We start from the raw sequence: 19294 nt of genomic DNA, 5'->3' as shown, positions 1-19294 counted from the left end.
GAGTTGTGTAAATTTAATGGCAGTAGATCTTGCACAAAAGTATGTCATCAAACACGACACTGCATTTCACTGTAGCACTGTATTAATGACAGTGAATCTTGCACAAAACTACGTCATCAAACACCTCACTTCATGTCACTGTAGCACTATATATATAACTGACCTTGAATTTGTTCAAATTCACTGCTCTGATACTTTATGCTCTTCTGCTTTCGGTCGATGTGTTTGAAATAAATAGTAAATCGATACAATATCTGCAAAATCACTGAGAAATGTATCCATAAAGAAGGGGCAATATGCGCCTAAACAAATTCAATTACTTTATGTGCAGTGCTCTGAGACTTACTCATGTTGTGCTGTAGCTCGCCGGAGAAGCAAACAATTTGAATACGAGGCAATGGTGGCAAAACAGCAGAGAAATGTTTATTTTAACATAATTTGCAAACCTAAAGTTGACCTTGCTTTAGTTGGACGTGGCGAAGAAAGAAATGAAGGCAGAAAATTCCGCGGGATGTGGCGTGGAATTCATTGTCTGGTTAGCTCTCGATAAAGAGAGGGCAATGGACGTGAAAAAATGTCACTTGTGCCTAAACAAATTTTCATTTCCACTCCATGTTTCTTCGTCAGTAGTTAACGATTATAAATTAGCATGAATGTAATGGGGGGGGGGAATATTTTGGGGGGAAAAAAGTCATAAAACAGCGTACTGCATGTAACTGTAGCACTGTATTAATGTGAGTTAATGTAGCACAAAAGGAAGCCATAAAACACATCACAGCATTAGACTGCAGTGATGGCAGTGATTGTTGCACGCAACAATGTGATAACACAGCAATGCCGCTGTGCCACTGTTATTCAACGGGCACTCAAACACTTTAGGTGCAGTGCTCTAAGATGTTGAGTTGTTTTTTAGCTCGCCGGAGTTGCAAACAATTGTAATTGGAGCCAATGGCCGCAAAGCAGCTGAAAAATGTTGATTTCAGCATAATTTGGAAGCATAAAGTTGACCTCCCTTTTGTTAGACGTGGCGAAGAAGGAAATTAAGCCAAGAAATGCAGTGCGATGTGACTTTGCGTTAAGGTTGGTGTTACAAAGGCAGCAATAGTCGCTCCAACTTCCTCAGCGTTCGTAATGAATTGCAGCGACAACATATTTTACGAGAGGAGGGCCGCATGTGGAGTGACGTGACGCGCGGGACGTTTTTGGCTTCGATCATCCGGCACCGTCCTCTGCCCCGCTCACAACCACGACTGTTGCGGCCCTCTCGCCGTGTGTGCCGGCAGCTTAAATCACCGCCAACGCGACAAACACTCAATCAAAATGTGGCAAAGATTCGCATCTACATCTCTCGTCTTTTGTTGTTGTCGTTTTTGGGCTCGCTGGCCAATGGCGGTCACTGGCGCTTCTGTGGCCCGTCTGGAACGCTCTTGCTTCTGATATTAGGAAGCCGCTTGGGAGCTATGATGCACTTTAAAATCGCCTGGTTTGAAAAACTCACTTCTTTAGAACTGGATTGTGTTTAGTTTGTTGTCCGTCCCCCGCACATCCGATTAGTACGGTTGGCTACGTACGGTGCGAAATAAGTTCTACATACATACATTTTTGACAACTTTACTGTATAAGAAACCTTCCCCTTTCAGCAGTCTCCTTCCCATCTTCGCGACTACTAAGTACAGATCCATAACGGCAAGCTGCCAGCGATAAACAGCACTATTAAAAGTCTAATAGGTAATACGTTTACCGTCATCGCCTAGAAATGTATGGTGCGTTTTATTTATTGGATACTGTCTTACAAAACACCGTTCTTAACTCTAGATTTGAAGTTTTCGTGACTGCAAGGGTCCATACTTTGTTTTTTCGGTAAAGTCACGTAGGTAAAAAATAAAATAAATTAAATCACGACGTTTCGGAGGCAACACAAGCTTCCGTCCTTAGGTGGCAACATCACAGAAAAATTACTGTATCACTTGATACAGTAATTTTAAAAAAACCAAAGAGTACCATTCTTCACGTTCCTCTGCTACTTAACATCGCTGCGTTGCTTTTGGCAGACCATTGCAGAGCTGCTAGGAGCCTGGAATTATTTTAAATAAATTCCAATTACCCAGGAATGACTTAAGAGCTCCCAAAGACTTTATATGTATATGTTTTAAAGATTGCCCTGCGTGGTAGAAAACCAGTCCGTGTGTAGTGAGTCCAACCGAGTCGGAGACGTTATCTTTGGAGCAACACTATTTATTCACATAAAAGCACGAACATAACACAACCCACGCTCGGGTTTCGAACGCCCATCTCACCACACTACGGCAGAACTAGACACGGTTCGCTATCCCGGTCCGGACCACGAGCTGGGTCCCGGACCACGTGGCTGGAGGCTTCTTCTCCCCGACGTGGATCTTCGAACACCAACACTTGAAGAAGAACCCCGAGCTGCTCACGGAGCTCTCGTTATCTGCTCCCGGGCTGGCTCCGCCCTCAGCCCCACCCACCTTCCAGGCTTCTCGAGCTCCTTCTCGAATGTTCCCGAGAGCCCCTCGGAACCACGTGACCACCCCTCGGCCCACGTCCAACCGGTGGCCCCCCTCCAGTATCGTCCGGTCACGTGACGACAGGTCAGCCAGTGTGTCATGCCGCAGGGTAACCCTGGCTGGCTGACGCTCACTCTCGCTCCCTCACTGCTCGTGGTGCCTCCGTGCTAACCAGCGCTCACCCAACCACCGCTAGAGTTGGTACTGCAGCCCGCAACCCGGGCTGCCCGCAATGACGTTACCGGCCGCGACTTCGCAAGTCCCGGCACCATACAGTGACAAGTACAGTCACGACACGTGCAAAGAACCCACGGAGAACGCGAATGTAAAATGTGGGTGGAGGGGGGTCTCCACACTCCCATCTTCTGGCCACCTCGCATACCCCACACACCTGGTTGCACGTTGAACTTCTTTCACACTGTACGTACCCAACCGTGATAATCGGAGGTGCAGCGGAAGGACAACAAACTAAACACAACAGGGAGTTCTAAAGAAGTGAGTTTTCAACGTAGATGATGATTTAAAAGTGCACAGCTCCAGTGGGCTCCCTAATATCGGACGAGCATTCCAGACGGCCGCAGAAGCGCAACCGACAGTGCGCGATGCGGTGACCAGTCTTTGTTCGACGGCGAGCCAAGCGAACAGGCAAAACGCGCTGACAAAGCCTCCCAATCGTTGATGATAAAGAGGCGGATCCAAAAGTAGCCATTCATTAGTGTGCTACTCCGGGAACCAAGGCTGATATCAGACCCATGATAAATTGGCTTGGACTGCTTTGCTTTGCGAAATTCCACACTTGGGACACATGAGTCGGTGTCAACTGTTGCTAAATGTACGACCCGAACCCTCTGAGATTATTCCATGGTGATCACGACACCGCTGTCTGTTGATAGCTACCTAAAAAATGGACCCCTGGATTGCAACCTCTCAACACAATCTGGATATATAGCAGCAACAAAAACACAATGCATATTTAAGCACAGAGAAAACCCTGGCAAGCATCACACAAACGGAATACACAAACAGCGTTTATTTTTCGTGCAGAAAATACATCAATGTCATTTGAAAACTAAAAGAAACGTTAAGGCAATGATTGTGGCAGATTGTGCTTGGCCTGCTAAGCATGTGGACGTTGTGAAGAGCAAGATGAAGGTTGCAGCATGTGTACGTATGTGTATGTTGGACTTCTTTCGTAGCCAATCGTGCTAATCGGAGGTATGTATGTGTGCTGAACTTCTTTCGCACCGTACGTAGCCAACCGTGCTAATCGGAGGTGCGGCAGAGGTAGGACAACAAACTACGTCGAATGCACGGGCTGCACACATTTGCCAAATGCATGGAGAATGTAGAACGTGCGTGTGGCGCGTACGTGGGGAGCTGCGGTGCAGTGGTCAGCAACTGTGAACCCGGCGCCCAGAGTTTGACTTTCCAGGCAATGGGTAATATCAGTGGTGACGGCGTTTAAATGAGTACCTGGTGCAGCATGCGGCCTAAGCGTGGTGCTGGCCACACCAGCCTTAATGGGTGCTTGGTAACGGTACTTTCCACAGCAGTCTGGAAAATGTTATACGGGGGATCTTGGTCTTCTGTAGAGCGTCCGAGTCAGGTGTGCAGAGCATGTGTGCATGGCGCATGTGAGTGTTCAGCGTACATGTGTGGAGTGCGTGAAGCATGTGTGTAGCAGTTAATGCGCCGTGCTATAGACCTGGCGACACGAGTTCGACTCCTGCTCACGGCCAACAACAGTGACGAATATCTGAACAGGTCCTGGGCCACAGCCTCAAATGAGTTTCTGGTGCAGTGTATAAACATCCCTACTAGGGAGACAAAGGTGGCCGGGCATGGTGCTGGCCACCCACCCCCTCGTGTGCCGTGCCATCCTTCATAGGTGCTCGCGAACAGCACTTGTCCCAACAGTCTGTTCAGGCTATACTGGGGCATCTTTGTCTTTGTTTGAAGCGCGTGTGTGCGAGAGAGCGAAAGCAGAGGGTCATTCAGTGTGGGAGTAGCGTGTGCGCCGGGCATGAACATGTGTGAAGCACGCGTGTGGTGCAGTGCATGCGTAGCGCGAGGTCGTATCATGGTGTGTGCGTGCGTGAGTCCGTGGTGTGTGTGTGTGTAGAGCGTGGAGGCTGCGCTGTGAGCGCGCGTTGTGGTCACTGCTCGTGCCCGTGTGTGAGGTTGTTGCGCTTGATGCGCTGCCTGCGCTGCACCTCCAGGTGCTGGGCCCTCAACCATCGCTCACGCGTCAGCCCTGTCTGCCCCACGCTCAGAGACAGCAGCCTGCAGGGGCGGTGGAAACACGCACAAAGACAAAGATTTCGATTTAAAGCTTTCATGACTGCAGGGATTCATCTTCTTGGTTCTTTCGGTAAAGTCACGTAGAAGGGAAATAATAAAATAAAAACATAATAAAATACAATTTTCACGACGTTTCGGCCACAACGCAAGCAGCCGTCCTCAGGTGAAGAACAGGTCTGTCGGAAAGACAAAGATCCCCTGTATAGCCTTGAAGAGACTGTTGGGACAAGTGCTGTTAGCGAGTAGCACCAATAAAGGCCGGCAAGGCACACGAGGGGGTGGGTGGCCAGCACCACGCCTGGCCGTCTGTCTTCCTAGTGGAGATGTTTACACACCGCACCAGGTACTCATTTGAGGCTGAGTCGACCTAGGGGAGGCCCAGGACCGGTTTAGATAATCGTCACTGGTGTTGGCCGTGAGCGGGAATCGAACTCAGGTCGCCGGGTTCGTAGTGCAGCGCGCTAACCGCTACACTATCGCTGCCTACGCGCACACACACAAGCATGCATGCACATGAGCACGCACATTCTTCCGTAAGGCTGATGTCGACGTAGAGCAACAACTACAATTTCACATTCAGGTGGTGAAGCCAGACAACTGCGTCAGGAGCAGCGGAGTAGTGTATCATCGCCGTAATGTCTCCTTTGTATTTGTGGATTGGGCATTGCGTCGTTATATGTTGTAGGGTCTGTTCTGGATGACCACAGTCAAGCTGGCGAGTTCATTTTCCATTTGTGTCAAGTACCCGCATCTGCCATGGTTTGTGCAGTGGATGGGGTTTAGGGTGGACCGTGAGCTTCGTGAAAAATCTAAACCGGGGATCTTCACGCACATTAACACCACCACTGTTGTACAAGCCCGTGGAATATGGACGTCTTCTCATGTTGTAATGCAATTATCTGCATTTGTATGACGCTTTTATTTCTCACATTTAACTCCTCAAAATGAAGATTCTCGCTTTTCTATCCAGGTTTCTTTACCCTTATCGATGCTACTTTTCACGTCTTCTCTTATTTTCTGGCTGCATGAACCAATTAGCGCACGTGTCTCCGCCAACCGTTTCCTTCAGCAAAATGTAAACAACAACAAAAAAAAATATCACAACCAATATGCCAAAGTTGGTACTGGAAGGCACAAACCTTTCCGTAACTCCTACAGTCGGCACAGCGTCACACGGTCAGTGAGCAGCCTCAGGGGGCAAACTTCTTGGGTGCCGTCTGCTCCCATTTCTATTTCACACAAAACCTACTTGAAACAGTCGCTCGCTCTCCACTACACAGTTGCAGATGACTCTCACGCAACCCTGCATGGGGTACAATGGGCGACTTGCGACTATTTCACACAATTCTAGATTTGAAGCTTTCGTGACTACAAGGATTCATACTCTTAGGTTTTTTCGGTAAAGGCACGTAGGGAAAAATAAATAACAAAAATTTAACATAAATATAATAGAAGAAATAATAGAAATAAAATAATAAATCACAACGTTTCGGAGGCAACACAAGCTTCCGTCTTCAGGTGGAACCGTCACAGCGTCACACGGTCACTGTTACTTGATACAGCAATCGTGCTGTGACGGTTCCACCTGAAGACGGAAGCTTGTGTTGCCTCCGAAACGTCGTGATTTATTATTTTATTTCTATTATTTACATAATTTAGTATTTTTATTTATTTATTACCTACGTGACTTTACCGAAAAAACCTAAGATGATTTCACACAAGTCAACGTTTGTACGATTGGCGATCGTTTACCATCAAAAGGCCACGAGTCACTAACCCACAATAATATCTTGGCTCGGTTAAGTGCATCAAGATCACCGTGACTGCTACGTAAACAAAGCGGCCATTGCTGGGTGGCCTGGGACATTTCAGCCGTCACCATTGTTATTATTCCTACTACGCTTGTTTACCCAGGAAAGCCTCGCCGATTCTCACGACCTGTTTTCAGGCGAGTACTGCCAAATTGTTGCAGTCGGTGACGACGATTATTACGTTCGTTTAAAGCCAGTAATTTTCTGGCTTTATTTTCAAATTTGACCGTAGGTGGAACGTTCTCGTCGTCATTTCTTCAGTGCAAGGGGCGCTATGAACCCGACCGTCCACGTGTGTGCGACTCCTGGCCCCCACTAACATCAGTGCTAAGCGATATCTGAACCAGCCGTGGATCCGTCCCCCACCCTCCTCTGTGCCAACCCGACAGCTCGCTGAAGTACTGACAACCGCCTTTATAATAACTTATTAATTGCATGCGCGAGCACGCCCTCTTATGGGCTGGCAGCAGTGTAGTGGTTAGTGCGGCTGCGCTACGAACGCGGCGACGCGGGTTCGATTCCCGCTCATGGCCAACATCGGTGACGAATATCTCAACTGGTCTTGGGCCTCCCCTAGGTCGACTCGGCCTCAAAATGAGTACCTGGTGTGGTGTGTAAACATCGCCAAATGCGGCCGGGCATGATGCTGTCCACCCACCCCCGTCGTGTGCCGTTGCGGCTTTCATAGGCGCCGCTACTCGCTAACAGCGCTTGCCCCAACCGTCTGTTAAGGCTATACGGGGGCTTTGTCTTTGTCTTATGGGGATAGCAATGGCAATGCAGTCGAGTTAAACCACGCGCTTGGGTATGCACACAGACACAACGTGCGAGGTACAGACCTGGCGACGACAAGCAGCAAGTGCAGGTCATCGCCCGTGACCTGAGGGTCCTCCCGTCTCATCTCGACAAAATCCTCCTCCACCGCCTGTTAGGGGGGAGAGGGGGTGGGGGGCGTCCACAACACTCGCAGAGCCCAGCGGAGGAGACCGTCCACAGAGAGCCACCGCCTCACTGTGCCCAGAACGTACACAGAACTCAGTTTCTTCACTCAACCCTCGACAAATCCTGGCCTGGGATTTGACAACGCGCAGCGCGTTCAGATTACGCAGCCTTGCGGTCCAGCCATGGGGTCCAATCGGTGTGAAGTAGAGTGGATGTCCAGTAGTCACAGATGTCCACACAATGGGATTGCAGCCACAAACTGAGAGCAGAATACAGTTAGTGTCCTTATTTACTGAGAGCACGACTAAAAATACTTTCTAATATAAAGACAAAGATCCCACTTATAGACTTAATAGACTGTTGGGGCAAGTGCTGTTAATGGCATAGCACACGAGGGGGTGGTTGGCCAGCACCACGCCCGACCGCCTTTGTCTCCCTAGTGGCGATGTTTACACATCATTTGAGGCCGAGTCGACCTAGGGGAGGCCCAGGACCGGTTCAGATAATCGTCACTGCTGTTGACCATGGCGGGAATCAAATTAGGGTCACCGGGTTCGTAGCAAACGCTAACTGCTACACTACCGCTCCCCAACAACTTTCTAATGCACACAAATTTACTTTGATCATTAACGCTAACACAGCGAAACGCGCCTGAAATAAATAGCGCGAAGTTCGTCTCAAAACAAAATGAAACTTATCAATGAATTAAAACATTAATTAGAGAAAATGATAACGAATTAACAATAATAACGTAGGTTAGAAATTGTGTATAAAATGTGCGAATAAATGTAATATCAGAAAAGCGTGCGTGTCTGAACGATGATATATACTGTAAGCAGCTGCTATGTTTTACTGAAACTGGACACGTTAGGGTTTTATATTACATCATAAATTATACTTTAGCCATGGCAGGGAAATACTATACCGACACAGATGCGTAACGACCAGACATGAATCAATAAATGTCATTCATTTAGCCAGGGAAGAGCCTACCGAGATCCATTATCTTTATGAATTATGGTCCGTGTGAAGTCACCTAATTGATTTCTATTTGTAACCAGAAACTGAAACGTAAAATCTCTCCGAGCCTGGCAGCCTCTGAGCCATAGCGTGCATCTATAAAATGCATCCTACACGTATACTATGTGTATATTTAGCCACATCGTTGTGGCCTAATACAAACATCTCTTGTGATTCAACAGATATGTATCTCATTGACTCTCCTTCAGTGTATTAGGTAATGAGCCCACTGTGATGCAGTTTTTTGTCTCGTTAGCAAAAGCACACGACCGCCATGTGAGTTGAAGGCAATGTTGAAATGTGGGATTGCAAGCGTGAGCACTCAGAGATCGTAATTTTTTATTTGAAAGTGAACTCGGCGCACTCACGGCTCCCCGCTGAAATTATTGGAAAGAAGCCAAACGATCACGTGGCCTCGGTTGTGAGCTCACTCAACCTACTGATTAGAGAACGGGCATTTCATACGGCCTGCGGCTACACGAGGGCTACCACTTACAAACGGCTGGCAAACGATATTCACGCATAACTGCAAGCACCTTAGCCAAGTGAATTGGGTTACGAGAGAGGAATATTGTAGACCGGGCAACACCGTTTAAAATCTTTGGCTCCATCAGTCACCTGCCAAACTTTTAATACTGGAAAATGCGAGCGGAGATGGCGCGGAACCGAACCATGCACAATTGTCCCCCCATACCCACCGGCCGTATGGGGTGGGAAAACTCCCCAGACCGTGAGGGCTCCGTGCTGTTTTGAGCTCGGATGTGCCAGTGGGAAAGGGATAGTCCGTCTCTCAAGCAGTTCCGAGCACACAGTCAATGCATACAGTTTGGGCGTGAGAAAAGTCTCGCGTCAGACCATTTGTGTGGCCTGCCAAAGCCCTTTGTTGAAATCTTGTTTGGGCCCCATCGGTGAGGAAAAATGTGTCCCAGCCCTGTTCTAGGCCGACCCGGCGGTCGGCCGTATGCGATGGGAACCGCGGGGGGCGCGCAGCTGCTCACCTTGGACACCTCGTCACCGATGCTGTAGTCTGAGAGGCGCGCCAGCGTGAGGTACGAGCGGACGCGGTCGAGGAGCGCGGGGCTCAGGGATGCGCGCAGCGCCGTGAAGTACGCGGCCGGGTCGGCCGGCACGGGCGCCGGCGCGAGGCGCATCTGGCAATCCGACTGCATCGGGAAACAAAAAACAAAAGATCCCCTGCGCATATAACCTTAACAGACTGTTGGGGCAAGTTATGTTAGCGAGTAGCACCTATGAAGGCCGGCACGGCCGCCTTTGTCTCCACAGTGGCGATGTTAACGACACACCACACCAGGTACTCATTTTGAGGTCGAGTCGACCTACGGGAGGCCCAGGACCGGTTCAGATAATCGTCACTGGTGTTCTAGCGTGGTGCGCTAACCGTTACACTACCGCTCCCCAAGGGTTACACACACAGGTACAAACATCGTGCACAAAGACAAGACTATGCACACGGTTGCACGCAGACACGAGCACACACACGATGCACACAGACACGAGCACGCACACGGTGCACGCAGACACGACTACGCACACGGTGCACACAGACACGAGTACACTGTGAATGCAGTGTACACACCTAAGGGCCGTGTCAGAATCGGGAAGCGGTTTGCAAAGTCTACAAGCCGGAAGTGTGGGGTGTGCGCAGGGAGAGGGGAAGGTGAAGCAGCGGGTGGAGACTCACGGGGAGCAGGGAGCGGCCCTCGGACACCACCAGCACGTTCAGGCTGCACGGAAACTCCACCTGGTGGAAACTGAAGTCGTAGTCCACCTTCTGCCACGAGATGACGTTCCCAAGCGCCGTGACGTTGCGTACGCCTGCCAGACGAGCACACGAGCACCATTAGGCCACTGGCCGCAACTGTGGATATTAGCAGACAACACACGTGCAACCGACGACCACACCGCTTGGAACGTGGACCCCGATCTCGTCGGACCTCCGGTACGGTCCTGCCCAGTGATTCATTTCAGCCGAGTCTGTGTGGGTCTGCCACCGTATTTCGACATCCAACACACACGCGCACTCTTCTAGAGCTCTCTGTAGCGGAGGCCCTTTCCGCCAGCAGTGGCATAAGCAAGCCACTGCAGAGGCTGCAGCTGCACCTAGAGGTGTTGTGATACGAGAGAGCCCAATGAAGTGGCTAATCACGTGTCAATTTATAGCAGCCAAATACTCTAAACGCGTGATGTTAATTCTAAATGTGGAGCGGAAAACTAGTTGACTCGGAGAAAAATCCACGTGACCACGGGGAGAACATGCAATATACAGCAGGCGTCAGGGTCAGGGTCGAACACACAACCTCCTGTAGGTAGTTGACATCTCACCACAGCAGCAGTGGGAGTGGGCCAGGGATCCGTCTGGATCCCCGGCCCACAAGCCATGGTGCAATTGGGTTCGATCCTGCAATTGCACCATGGCCTGCACACTCGATAGCCACGCCCCCCGCTGGCTGCGGCCTGACGCCTGGGCTCACCCGTGGCGTCCAGCTGCCCGGGCTGCAGCTCGGTCTCGTCGAGGAAGAGCGAGGCCCCGTTGGGGAGCTGCAGGGCGCCCGTGCGCAGGCGGTTTTGCGCGTAGTCCTTGCAGGGGGCGAGCCGCGCGCCGTTCATTGCGCCCAGCGACATGGGCAGCCGGTGAGACTGCGCGCGCGCGTGTGTGTGTGTGTGTGTACAAACACCGCAAAGACAAAGATCCCCCCCCCATGTGAGCAGAAATAGACTGCGGGAGCAATTGCGGTTAGCGAACAGCACCTATCCAGGCCGGCACGGCACGCGAGAAGGGTGAGTGGCCAGCACCACGCCCGCCCACCTTGCTCTCACGCTTATGTTTTATACACACCGCACCAGACAGAATTAATTCATAATAAACGTTTTTGGTTAGATCGCGTTATTTATAAATGTGTCGTAACCCTCCACCACCCGACACGGCCAATCAGTAAAAAAGTGTCACGTTGACAAAAGACAAAATAGTTCACTACTTTAGCCCACCGGTGTGTTGAAGAGTGAATCCACAACATAAAAACATTTAGAGTACGACGTTTCGCTGGTAATTACATCCAGCATCATCGGGCAATTTGCCAGAATAGTGAAGCCCTCACCACGTGTTAAACTCAGAATTTACCAATGTGACACAGCCGCTGTCCCTGCCACCTGCGCTACATGCCATCGAGTGCGACTCAAGCCCACTTCGTGGAGGAAAGTGTCTTTGTAAACGAAGCCCGATTGAGCGGCTTGGCCCCACGTCGCGTGTGTCGCGGTTACCGTGGTGACGAGCTGCTGGAGGAAGAGGTAGAGCTCCTGGGTGAAGGCCGGGTTGCAGGGGCAGCCGCTCAGGTTCAGAGAGAACTTGCCCAGCGGCATCACGTCTCGCCGGGCGTATCTGCTCGAGCACGCACGACGGTATCCATAAGGGGGTGTCCATCCAAGGAGGTAACTTATTACGAAGATCGTCTCAAGTGCCAATGTGTATATGGGTGTGTGTGTGCGTGGGTCCATATTAATCCAGTAACACCAGTGGTCGAGAGCCACGCTAAGAACTTATTTCGTACCGTGCGTTGCCAACCGTGCTAACCGGAGGTGCGGGGGAAGGACAACCAACTAAACACAAGAAGCACTTCTAAAGAAATGGGTTTTCAATCTAGATGCTTTAAAAGTGCATAGCGCCAGAGCGCTCCAGACGGTCGCAAAAGCGCATCTGAAAGCGCGCGATGTAATGACCGTCTTTGTATGGCGTCATGGTGATTGTGGTGGCTTAACGGTGAGCATGAGGGGTGGTGAGCATGAGGGGTGGTGAGCGTGAGGGGTGGTGAGCGTAGGGGGTGGTGAGCGTAGGGGGTGGTGAGCGTAGGAGGATGGCGAGCGTCGGGGGTGGTGAGCGTAGGGGGTGGTGAGCGTCGGGAGTGGTGAGCGTCGGGAGTGGTGAGCGTAGGGAGTGGAGAGCGTCGGGGGTGGTGAGCGTAGGGGGTGGTGAGCGTAGGGGGTGGTGAGCGTAGGGGGTGGTGAGCGTCGGGAGTGGTGAGCGTAGGGGGTGGTGAGCGTCGGGGGTGGTGAGCGTCGGGAGTGGTGAGCGTAGGAGGTGGTGAGCGTAGGAGGTGGTGAGCGTAGGGGGTGGCGAGCATAGGAGCTGGTGAGCGTAGGGGGTGGTGAGCGTAGGGGGTGGCGAGCGTAGGAGGCGGTGAGCGTAGGAGGTGGTGAGCGTAGGGGGTGGTGAGCGTCGGGAGTGGTGAGCGTAGGAGGTGGTGAGCATAGGGGGTGGCGAGCATAGGAGGTGGTGAGCGTAGGGGGTGGTGAGCGTAGGGGGTGGCGAGCGTAGGAGGCGGTGAGCGTAGGAGGTGGTGAGCGTAGGGGGTGGTGAGCGTCGGGAGTGGTGAGCGTAGGGGGTGGTGAGCGTAGGGGGTGGTGAGCGTAGGGGGTGGTGAGCGTAGGGGGTGGCGAGCGCTCACACGGAGGAGACGAGGTGCAGCAGGAGGTACTCGGCGGCCAGCTCGTCCCCCAGCAGCGCGTGGCTCAGTGCCCCGAGCAGCTCCGAGCGCACTGACTTCGCCTCCGCCAGCAGCGAGCCGCACACTGCAAACACGCGCGGCACCGCAGACGCGTCAGCATCGGCCGCGCCCAGACCGACCGTCAACATCGACCGAGCTCAGATCGACCGTCAATGACACGGCTCGGCGAGAACGGCGCGGGCACTCTCACCGGGGTGCAGGTCTGCGGGCAGCAGGGGGTTGACGTGCATCAGCTTGCGCATGGTGAGCGCGTGCAGGCGAGGCACCAGCGAGGCCGGCGGGCAGCGGTGGCGCCCGTCGTCCCCCTGCCCTGCTTCGCCAGTCTCCGTCTCCATCTCCACGTCCGCCGTGCCACCGCTCGCCGTCGCGCCGCCCGTGCCACCGCTGAAGCGCGCGGAGACCGGCAGTGGGACAGAAAAGGGAGTCAAAACTTGAGCCGAGATATTCTCAATCACGGAACTCCGAGACCTCGTTGCAAAGTTCTGGGCCTGTACCGATATCACGAACCATCACCGTCTGGATTCCAATCTTTTGCCCCTATTTCATCGGCCAATGAAAAATACAATTCAGCTGGTAATAATTTGTGGATCACAATGGTTCGAAATCAACTACTCCAAACAGGAGGTATGTAGTATAAGAATCTCTTTTTTCACGTGTCTTAGGAACCAGGAGAGTACATGAAGGGGCCAGGTGAAGGGGGAGCCATGTGGGGAAGAGTTAGCATGAGGGTGTGGAATGGGAAGGAATGGAATCTTGCATTGGATTTAAAACCAAGCCGCTGTGCACAGGCGATTGTGCGCGTACTTCGTGGTAGTGTAGCGGTTATAGCGACGGTGTTGCGGTTAGCGCACTGTGCTACGAACCCAGACGGTCCGACTTCGATTCCTGCTCATGGCCAACATCAATGACAATTATCTGAACCGATCCCGAGCCTCTCCTAGGTCGACTCAGCCTAGAATTAGTACCTGGTACGGTGTGTAGTAAACATCGCCACTAGGGAGACAAAGCCGACTGGGTGTGGAGCTGGGCACCAAGCCCCTCGTGTGCCGTGCCGGCCTTCAAAGGTGCTCGCTAACAGCATTTGTCCCCACATTCTGTTCAGGCTATAAGAGGAATGTTTGTCTTTGTACTTGGCTGCAGCATGATTAATCGAGAATTATTGCTTGGGTCAACATTTTCAGTGTGTTCAACATCAGCAGCAACATACTTTCAGCACAGACTGGGCAGAGTCAAAGCGAAAACTAACTAAACATTTGTGAAATTACAGGCGGCAGAGTCTTGTGGCATCACGTGGTACCAACGCTAGATGCAGCACCTTCATGCTCTGCATAGAGTATTGACGAGCGAGGCAAGAACATCGCGCCGCTATACTTTAGAATCTGGTTGATTCCCAGGCAGCTGCCCCACCTTAAACTCGGGTGGGGGTCTCAGCGGTGCTGGCTCACCGCCCAGAGTTTTGTTCGCTGGAGATGGGCACCAGTGGGGTGAGAGCGACCGAGCGACCGAGGGTGCGTGCGCTTGCCTGCTATCCTGCAGCAGGCCAAGCTCTGGGTCCATTGATAGGATTCCAAACACCTCCACTATGTCGTTGAGCTTGATGGAATCCCAGTCCTCGTACACCTGCAAAGCAGAAGCAACCCGGGCAGGGGTGGGACCGCATGTCACTGCGCTTCACCACCACATTTTACGGGTTTACGGTGTTGCCGTCACTCACAAAGTGATGACTGTTTACAAATTTTTTTTTTATTTTACCGGGTAAGGCCAACTGGGCTATATAGCTATTTTTAGAAGCGACCTGACCACAAATGATAGCTAAACGTAATGGCTTATCACGTGGAAATTTATATCAGCCAAATATTCTTAAGGCAAATTTAATCTAAATGTGGAGAGAAAAATCGGCCCGCAGACAAATCCACACAACCACGGGGAGAACATGGAAACTCAAAATATACAGCCGTCAGTCGGAATCGAACCCACGACCTCCTGTATACCAGGCGAGGGAGTTCAAGTCACACCGCCAAGGCACACGTCGCGTTATATACTAAAATGTAAACAAACTACATGTCAAACTTTTTTAAATGTTCAGCTTAAAAAATGCACAACCTTTCACGGTATCCATCCCCTCTAACCTTTTTTTAACGGGCTTTACTTCCACGAAGACTCGTGCGTTTGGTGGTCGTACGTATGCATGTTGAAATTCTTTTGAACACCGTATGTAGCCAACCAGTGGAGTATGAATAGGAGTCCAACCTCCCCGGTGCTCACCTTGACGATGCAGGCGGGCCCCGTCTCGCCGGGCAGCGGGAAGTTGAGGTCGGCGGAGGGAAGGCACCCACCCGGGGCCCCGCCGGGAGGTGCCCGGAGCGTCTGCTTGCGCTTGGCCTGCGGGCTCTGGCTGAGGGGCAGCCCCGCGGCACCTGGACGCAGGAGGCGGCGCGCAACAAACAGCCTTGCCAGTCTGTTCAAAGGCACACACTGCCATCTGCGTGTACGTACGTATGTATGTTGAACTCCTTTCACACCGTACGTAGCCAACCGCGCTAATCGGGCCACCCCACAGTTGCTGTCGGTGTCATGCCACGAGACAGAGAATCCATTCGGATCAGAGCGGTGCGACCCTTCACGCTGGAGTACGGCCTAGAGAAGCGGATACTACACAACTACCAGCGAGATCTCTTCAAGTGAACACTGGTCCACACAGTAGGGGACCATACTTTACGATGTTCACTTCTGTTGTCAGTCCTAGGTGGTATGGAAATGTTCACATGTAAGCAGCCCTTTTTCAACATACTGTTGGATGGTGGGCACTCCATTTTGTGCAGGTTGTAGGGATTATTTGACGATACCTCACCATGCTGAGTTGGAGAAAGCAGGACCCAGCAGGACTGGTTTCAGATATCACTCATAGCCATGACCAGAAATGGAACTCAGGTCGTCGGGCTCATAGTGTGCAAATCACTACGCCACTGCTCTCCCCAACACAATGCAGTATATGCAATGTCGTGTTTTGTCTTGTTTGTCGTTGTAATGTTCTGAATATCCATTAATCTTGAGGGCTTGGCGTACGTGCTCCAGTTCATTGAATAGGTGGTGCTGGTCAGATGGAACGGGCCCTATGGTGTAATGTTTTGACGGGGGAATTCTTCTGATTCACAAGCAAATTTCCGGGCCCAAGCCAAGTTCGGCCCTTGCCGAGCTTACATTTACAAGCAAATTTTTCTCTCCTACTTGCTCTCTCTTGCTCGCTCCTACATTAACATTAGCTGACCCGCCCATCTCTAAACCTTTATAAACAGCCTGTCTCAGCAGATTCCCCCTCTTGTTCACCTGAAGACGGTTGCTTGTGTTGCAATCGAAACGTCGTGATCTACGTGACTTTACCTAAAGAACCAAAGAGTAAGTCACTAACAGTTGGAACACATTTCATGATTTGGGCGCCGATGGCCTGACCCTCCACGGAGGAGAGAATCGCCATCAGGTGTCACACGCAGACTTTGGCGTCGATTTAAAATGCGTTACACAAGCCAAGCAGGAAAACGTTTTACAGACACCTTGCCAATGTTGGGATGCTGCCGTGCGTGGCAATGGGGGCGGGGGGGGGGGGGTGCGTGGAATTCTCTGCGTGGGTTACCGGCGGGGCCAGCGTGCTGGGCGTGCGGCGACGACTCGGCCTCCTCCTCCAGGCTTCGCTTGTTGCGCTGCACCGAGTACGAGGTGGAGGCCGTGGCTCTGCTCGTCGCTCTCCGTGCGAACTTGTGTCCATCGCTATGTAAGAATTATTTGCAGTTTCTCTTTTTACAGGAGATGCAACGCATTTATACAGGTCCTTCTCCGTTTACCCGACCGCCCGTTGGCGAATGCCGCCAAGAAATTTATTTTAGCACACGTTACAGCCCTCTTGTCCATCCACTGCTGGATGAGGGTCTCCCAGCACAGTGCATCGCCGAATTTACACTTTTAAAGGCAACCAAGCTTGACTGCCAATATGGGGCGCCACGGTGGTGAGATGTTAACTACCTCACCTGGTATACAGGAGGCCGTGGGTTTGATCCCAACCCTCACGCCTGTATATTTGGTATGTGCATGTTCTCCCCGTGGTCGTGTGGATTTTTCTCCGGGTCCTCTGGTTCTACCCTCCACATTTAGAAACATGCACTGAAGAGTATTTGGCTGCTATAAATTTCCACACATTAAGCCACTTCGGCGAGCTATCATTTGTGGCCAGGTCGCTTCTGAAAAAGAGCTACTAACTCAGTGGGCCTTACCTGGTAAAGTAAAAAATGGTTTAGTTTAAAGGTTAAAATGAGGCAATCTGGACACTATATTAGTTGGAAGTTAAAAATACAAACTTTACACCAACTATCCAGGCAGGCGGTAGCACAAGTATGTATTTGCTCCTCTGCTCATGGGACTGGGTAGAAAACAAATGGCACTCTACTCAGAGGCCAGTACCACGATACTAGATTGAATACTAACTTCTTTAGAACTGCTTTTTGTGTTTAGTTTGTTGCCCTTCCCCTGCACCTCCAATTAGCACGGTTGGCTATGTACGGTGTGAAAGAAGTTTAACATACATATAACTATGCCACCCCACGGTTTGCTCAGCATCCCCTGCACTGCCATCAGTGAATATTCACACCGCACCTCCCAGGCACCACTACGGTGTCAAGTGAAGGATATCTCCTTGACCCAGGCTGCCTCCCCAGGGACAGGCACGCAGTAGAAGGTCTGCCGGTCAGCCGTGACGTTGCGTGGCGACTCCAGGTTTACTTGCTGCTGGGGCTGACATGGGGCACAAAGAGACAAAGACCTCCCGTATAGCCCAAACAGACTTTTGGGGCAAGTGCTGTTAGTGAATAGCACCTATGAAGGCCGGTACGACACACGAGGGGGTTGGTGGCCAGCACCACGCCCGGCCGCCTTTGTCTCCCAAGTGGCGACATTTACACATCGCGCCAGGTACTCATCTGAGGCTGAGTCGACCTAGGGGAGGCCCAGGATCGGTTAAGATAAATCGTCACTGGTGTTGGCCGCGAGAGGTAATCGAACTCGGGTCATCGGGTTTTGTAGCACAGCGTGCTAACCGCTACACAACCGCTCCGATCGGATCAACATGCAATCACACAATGCACATCCCCGTGTTTAGTCAGCGTTGGGATGTAGTCTTAGTCTAACCATCGACAGCCTGTGGCATTTAAGTTAAATATCTATTGTTTTAATTTAGTTATCCTCTTGGCCTAGTTATCCTCTTGGCCTAGAGGATAACCTAGAGGATAACCACCCTAACCCCTTAGTATCTGGTCAACCAATCAGTGAAGTCGGGAAATGCACGTGTAGCCAACTACAGTAGACTTTCGATTATCCGCGTGCGGTTTATCCAATTTGCGGATTAACCGAGCACCTGAGATTTTTTACATTCATTAATAACTCATGGATTTCCCCTTAAGCTCAAATGAATAATCTAACAATTTATATTACATTGTTATTCTTGGAAATGTTTATTACAAGTCATGTGCATAAACCGAATAACTATGTGGATCCGGTGAATCCGAAATCCACGTGATCACCACTATAGTACAGTATATATGATTCCTTGCAAAAGGTTTAAGTTTGGTGTTTTAACATCTTAACACCTGTTTTGTTGGCAATAGAAAGGGGAAAACCTATTCTCATATTTTGGTACCGGCAAAAGAGGTCCCATAGTACTGGACTACAGTTTAACATGCAGGCTTTCGCGACCAATATCATCCATAATCGAGCTTTTTGGGTTAGATCGAGTAAATATATAAATGTGTCGTTATAACCCGCCACAACCAACTAGTAAGGGTTGTCACGTAAACAGAACGTACCAATTCGTCACTAGTACAGCACACCGGTGTGTTGGAGAGCCAAGCCACAACATTTACAAACTGAGCACGACGTTTCGCCAGTAATTACAACTAGCTTCATCAGGCGACAGCCATATTTGTGTAGAAGTCTTACTGTTTCGTTCCTTATATAGAGGCGTAGATGTGTTGACCACCCTTCTGCGCTCTTGCGCAATGATGGGGGGGATGGGATGACTGAGGCAACGTACATTATGCATGTGCATTATGCGAGCCCTTTGAACTTGTCCTTCCAACGGTAATCCCTAATGAAGTACGCTGCCTTTTGTAGGCATGCATTTAAATAA

General features: G+C 51.0%; 1 protein-coding gene across 1 annotated transcript in view; it reads right to left on the bottom strand.

Annotated features, from left to right (window-relative positions):
• Positions 1-3571: 3571 nt before the first annotated feature.
• The window catches only part of MCMBP (minichromosome maintenance complex binding protein), a 34115-nt gene continuing 18392 nt past the window's right edge, over positions 3572-19294 (bottom strand). Inside the window, exons 5-16 of the mRNA XM_078855575.1 lie at positions 17803-17904; positions 16754-16877; positions 15388-15539; positions 14645-14742; positions 13313-13506; positions 13063-13186; positions 11882-11999; positions 11095-11260; positions 10305-10438; positions 9601-9765; positions 7480-7565; positions 3572-4811 (exon numbers count right to left, since the gene is read on the bottom strand). Of these exons, the coding sequence (XP_078711701.1) occupies positions 4685-4811; positions 7480-7565; positions 9601-9765; positions 10305-10438; positions 11095-11260; positions 11882-11999; positions 13063-13186; positions 13313-13506; positions 14645-14742; positions 15388-15539; positions 16754-16877; positions 17803-17904 (1590 nt within the window). The 3' untranslated portion in view covers positions 3572-4684. The remainder of the gene's footprint in view (positions 4812-7479; positions 7566-9600; positions 9766-10304; positions 10439-11094; positions 11261-11881; positions 12000-13062; positions 13187-13312; positions 13507-14644; positions 14743-15387; positions 15540-16753; positions 16878-17802; positions 17905-19294) is intronic.

The sequence above is a fragment of the Lampetra fluviatilis genome, chromosome 4 (assembly GCF_964198595.1).
Source record: "Lampetra fluviatilis chromosome 4, kcLamFluv1.1, whole genome shotgun sequence".
Taxonomy (NCBI): Eukaryota; Metazoa; Chordata; class Hyperoartia; order Petromyzontiformes; family Petromyzontidae; genus Lampetra; species Lampetra fluviatilis.
The sequence above is the reverse complement of the archived record's forward strand: the minus strand, read 5'-3'. Positions and strand labels throughout refer to the sequence as shown.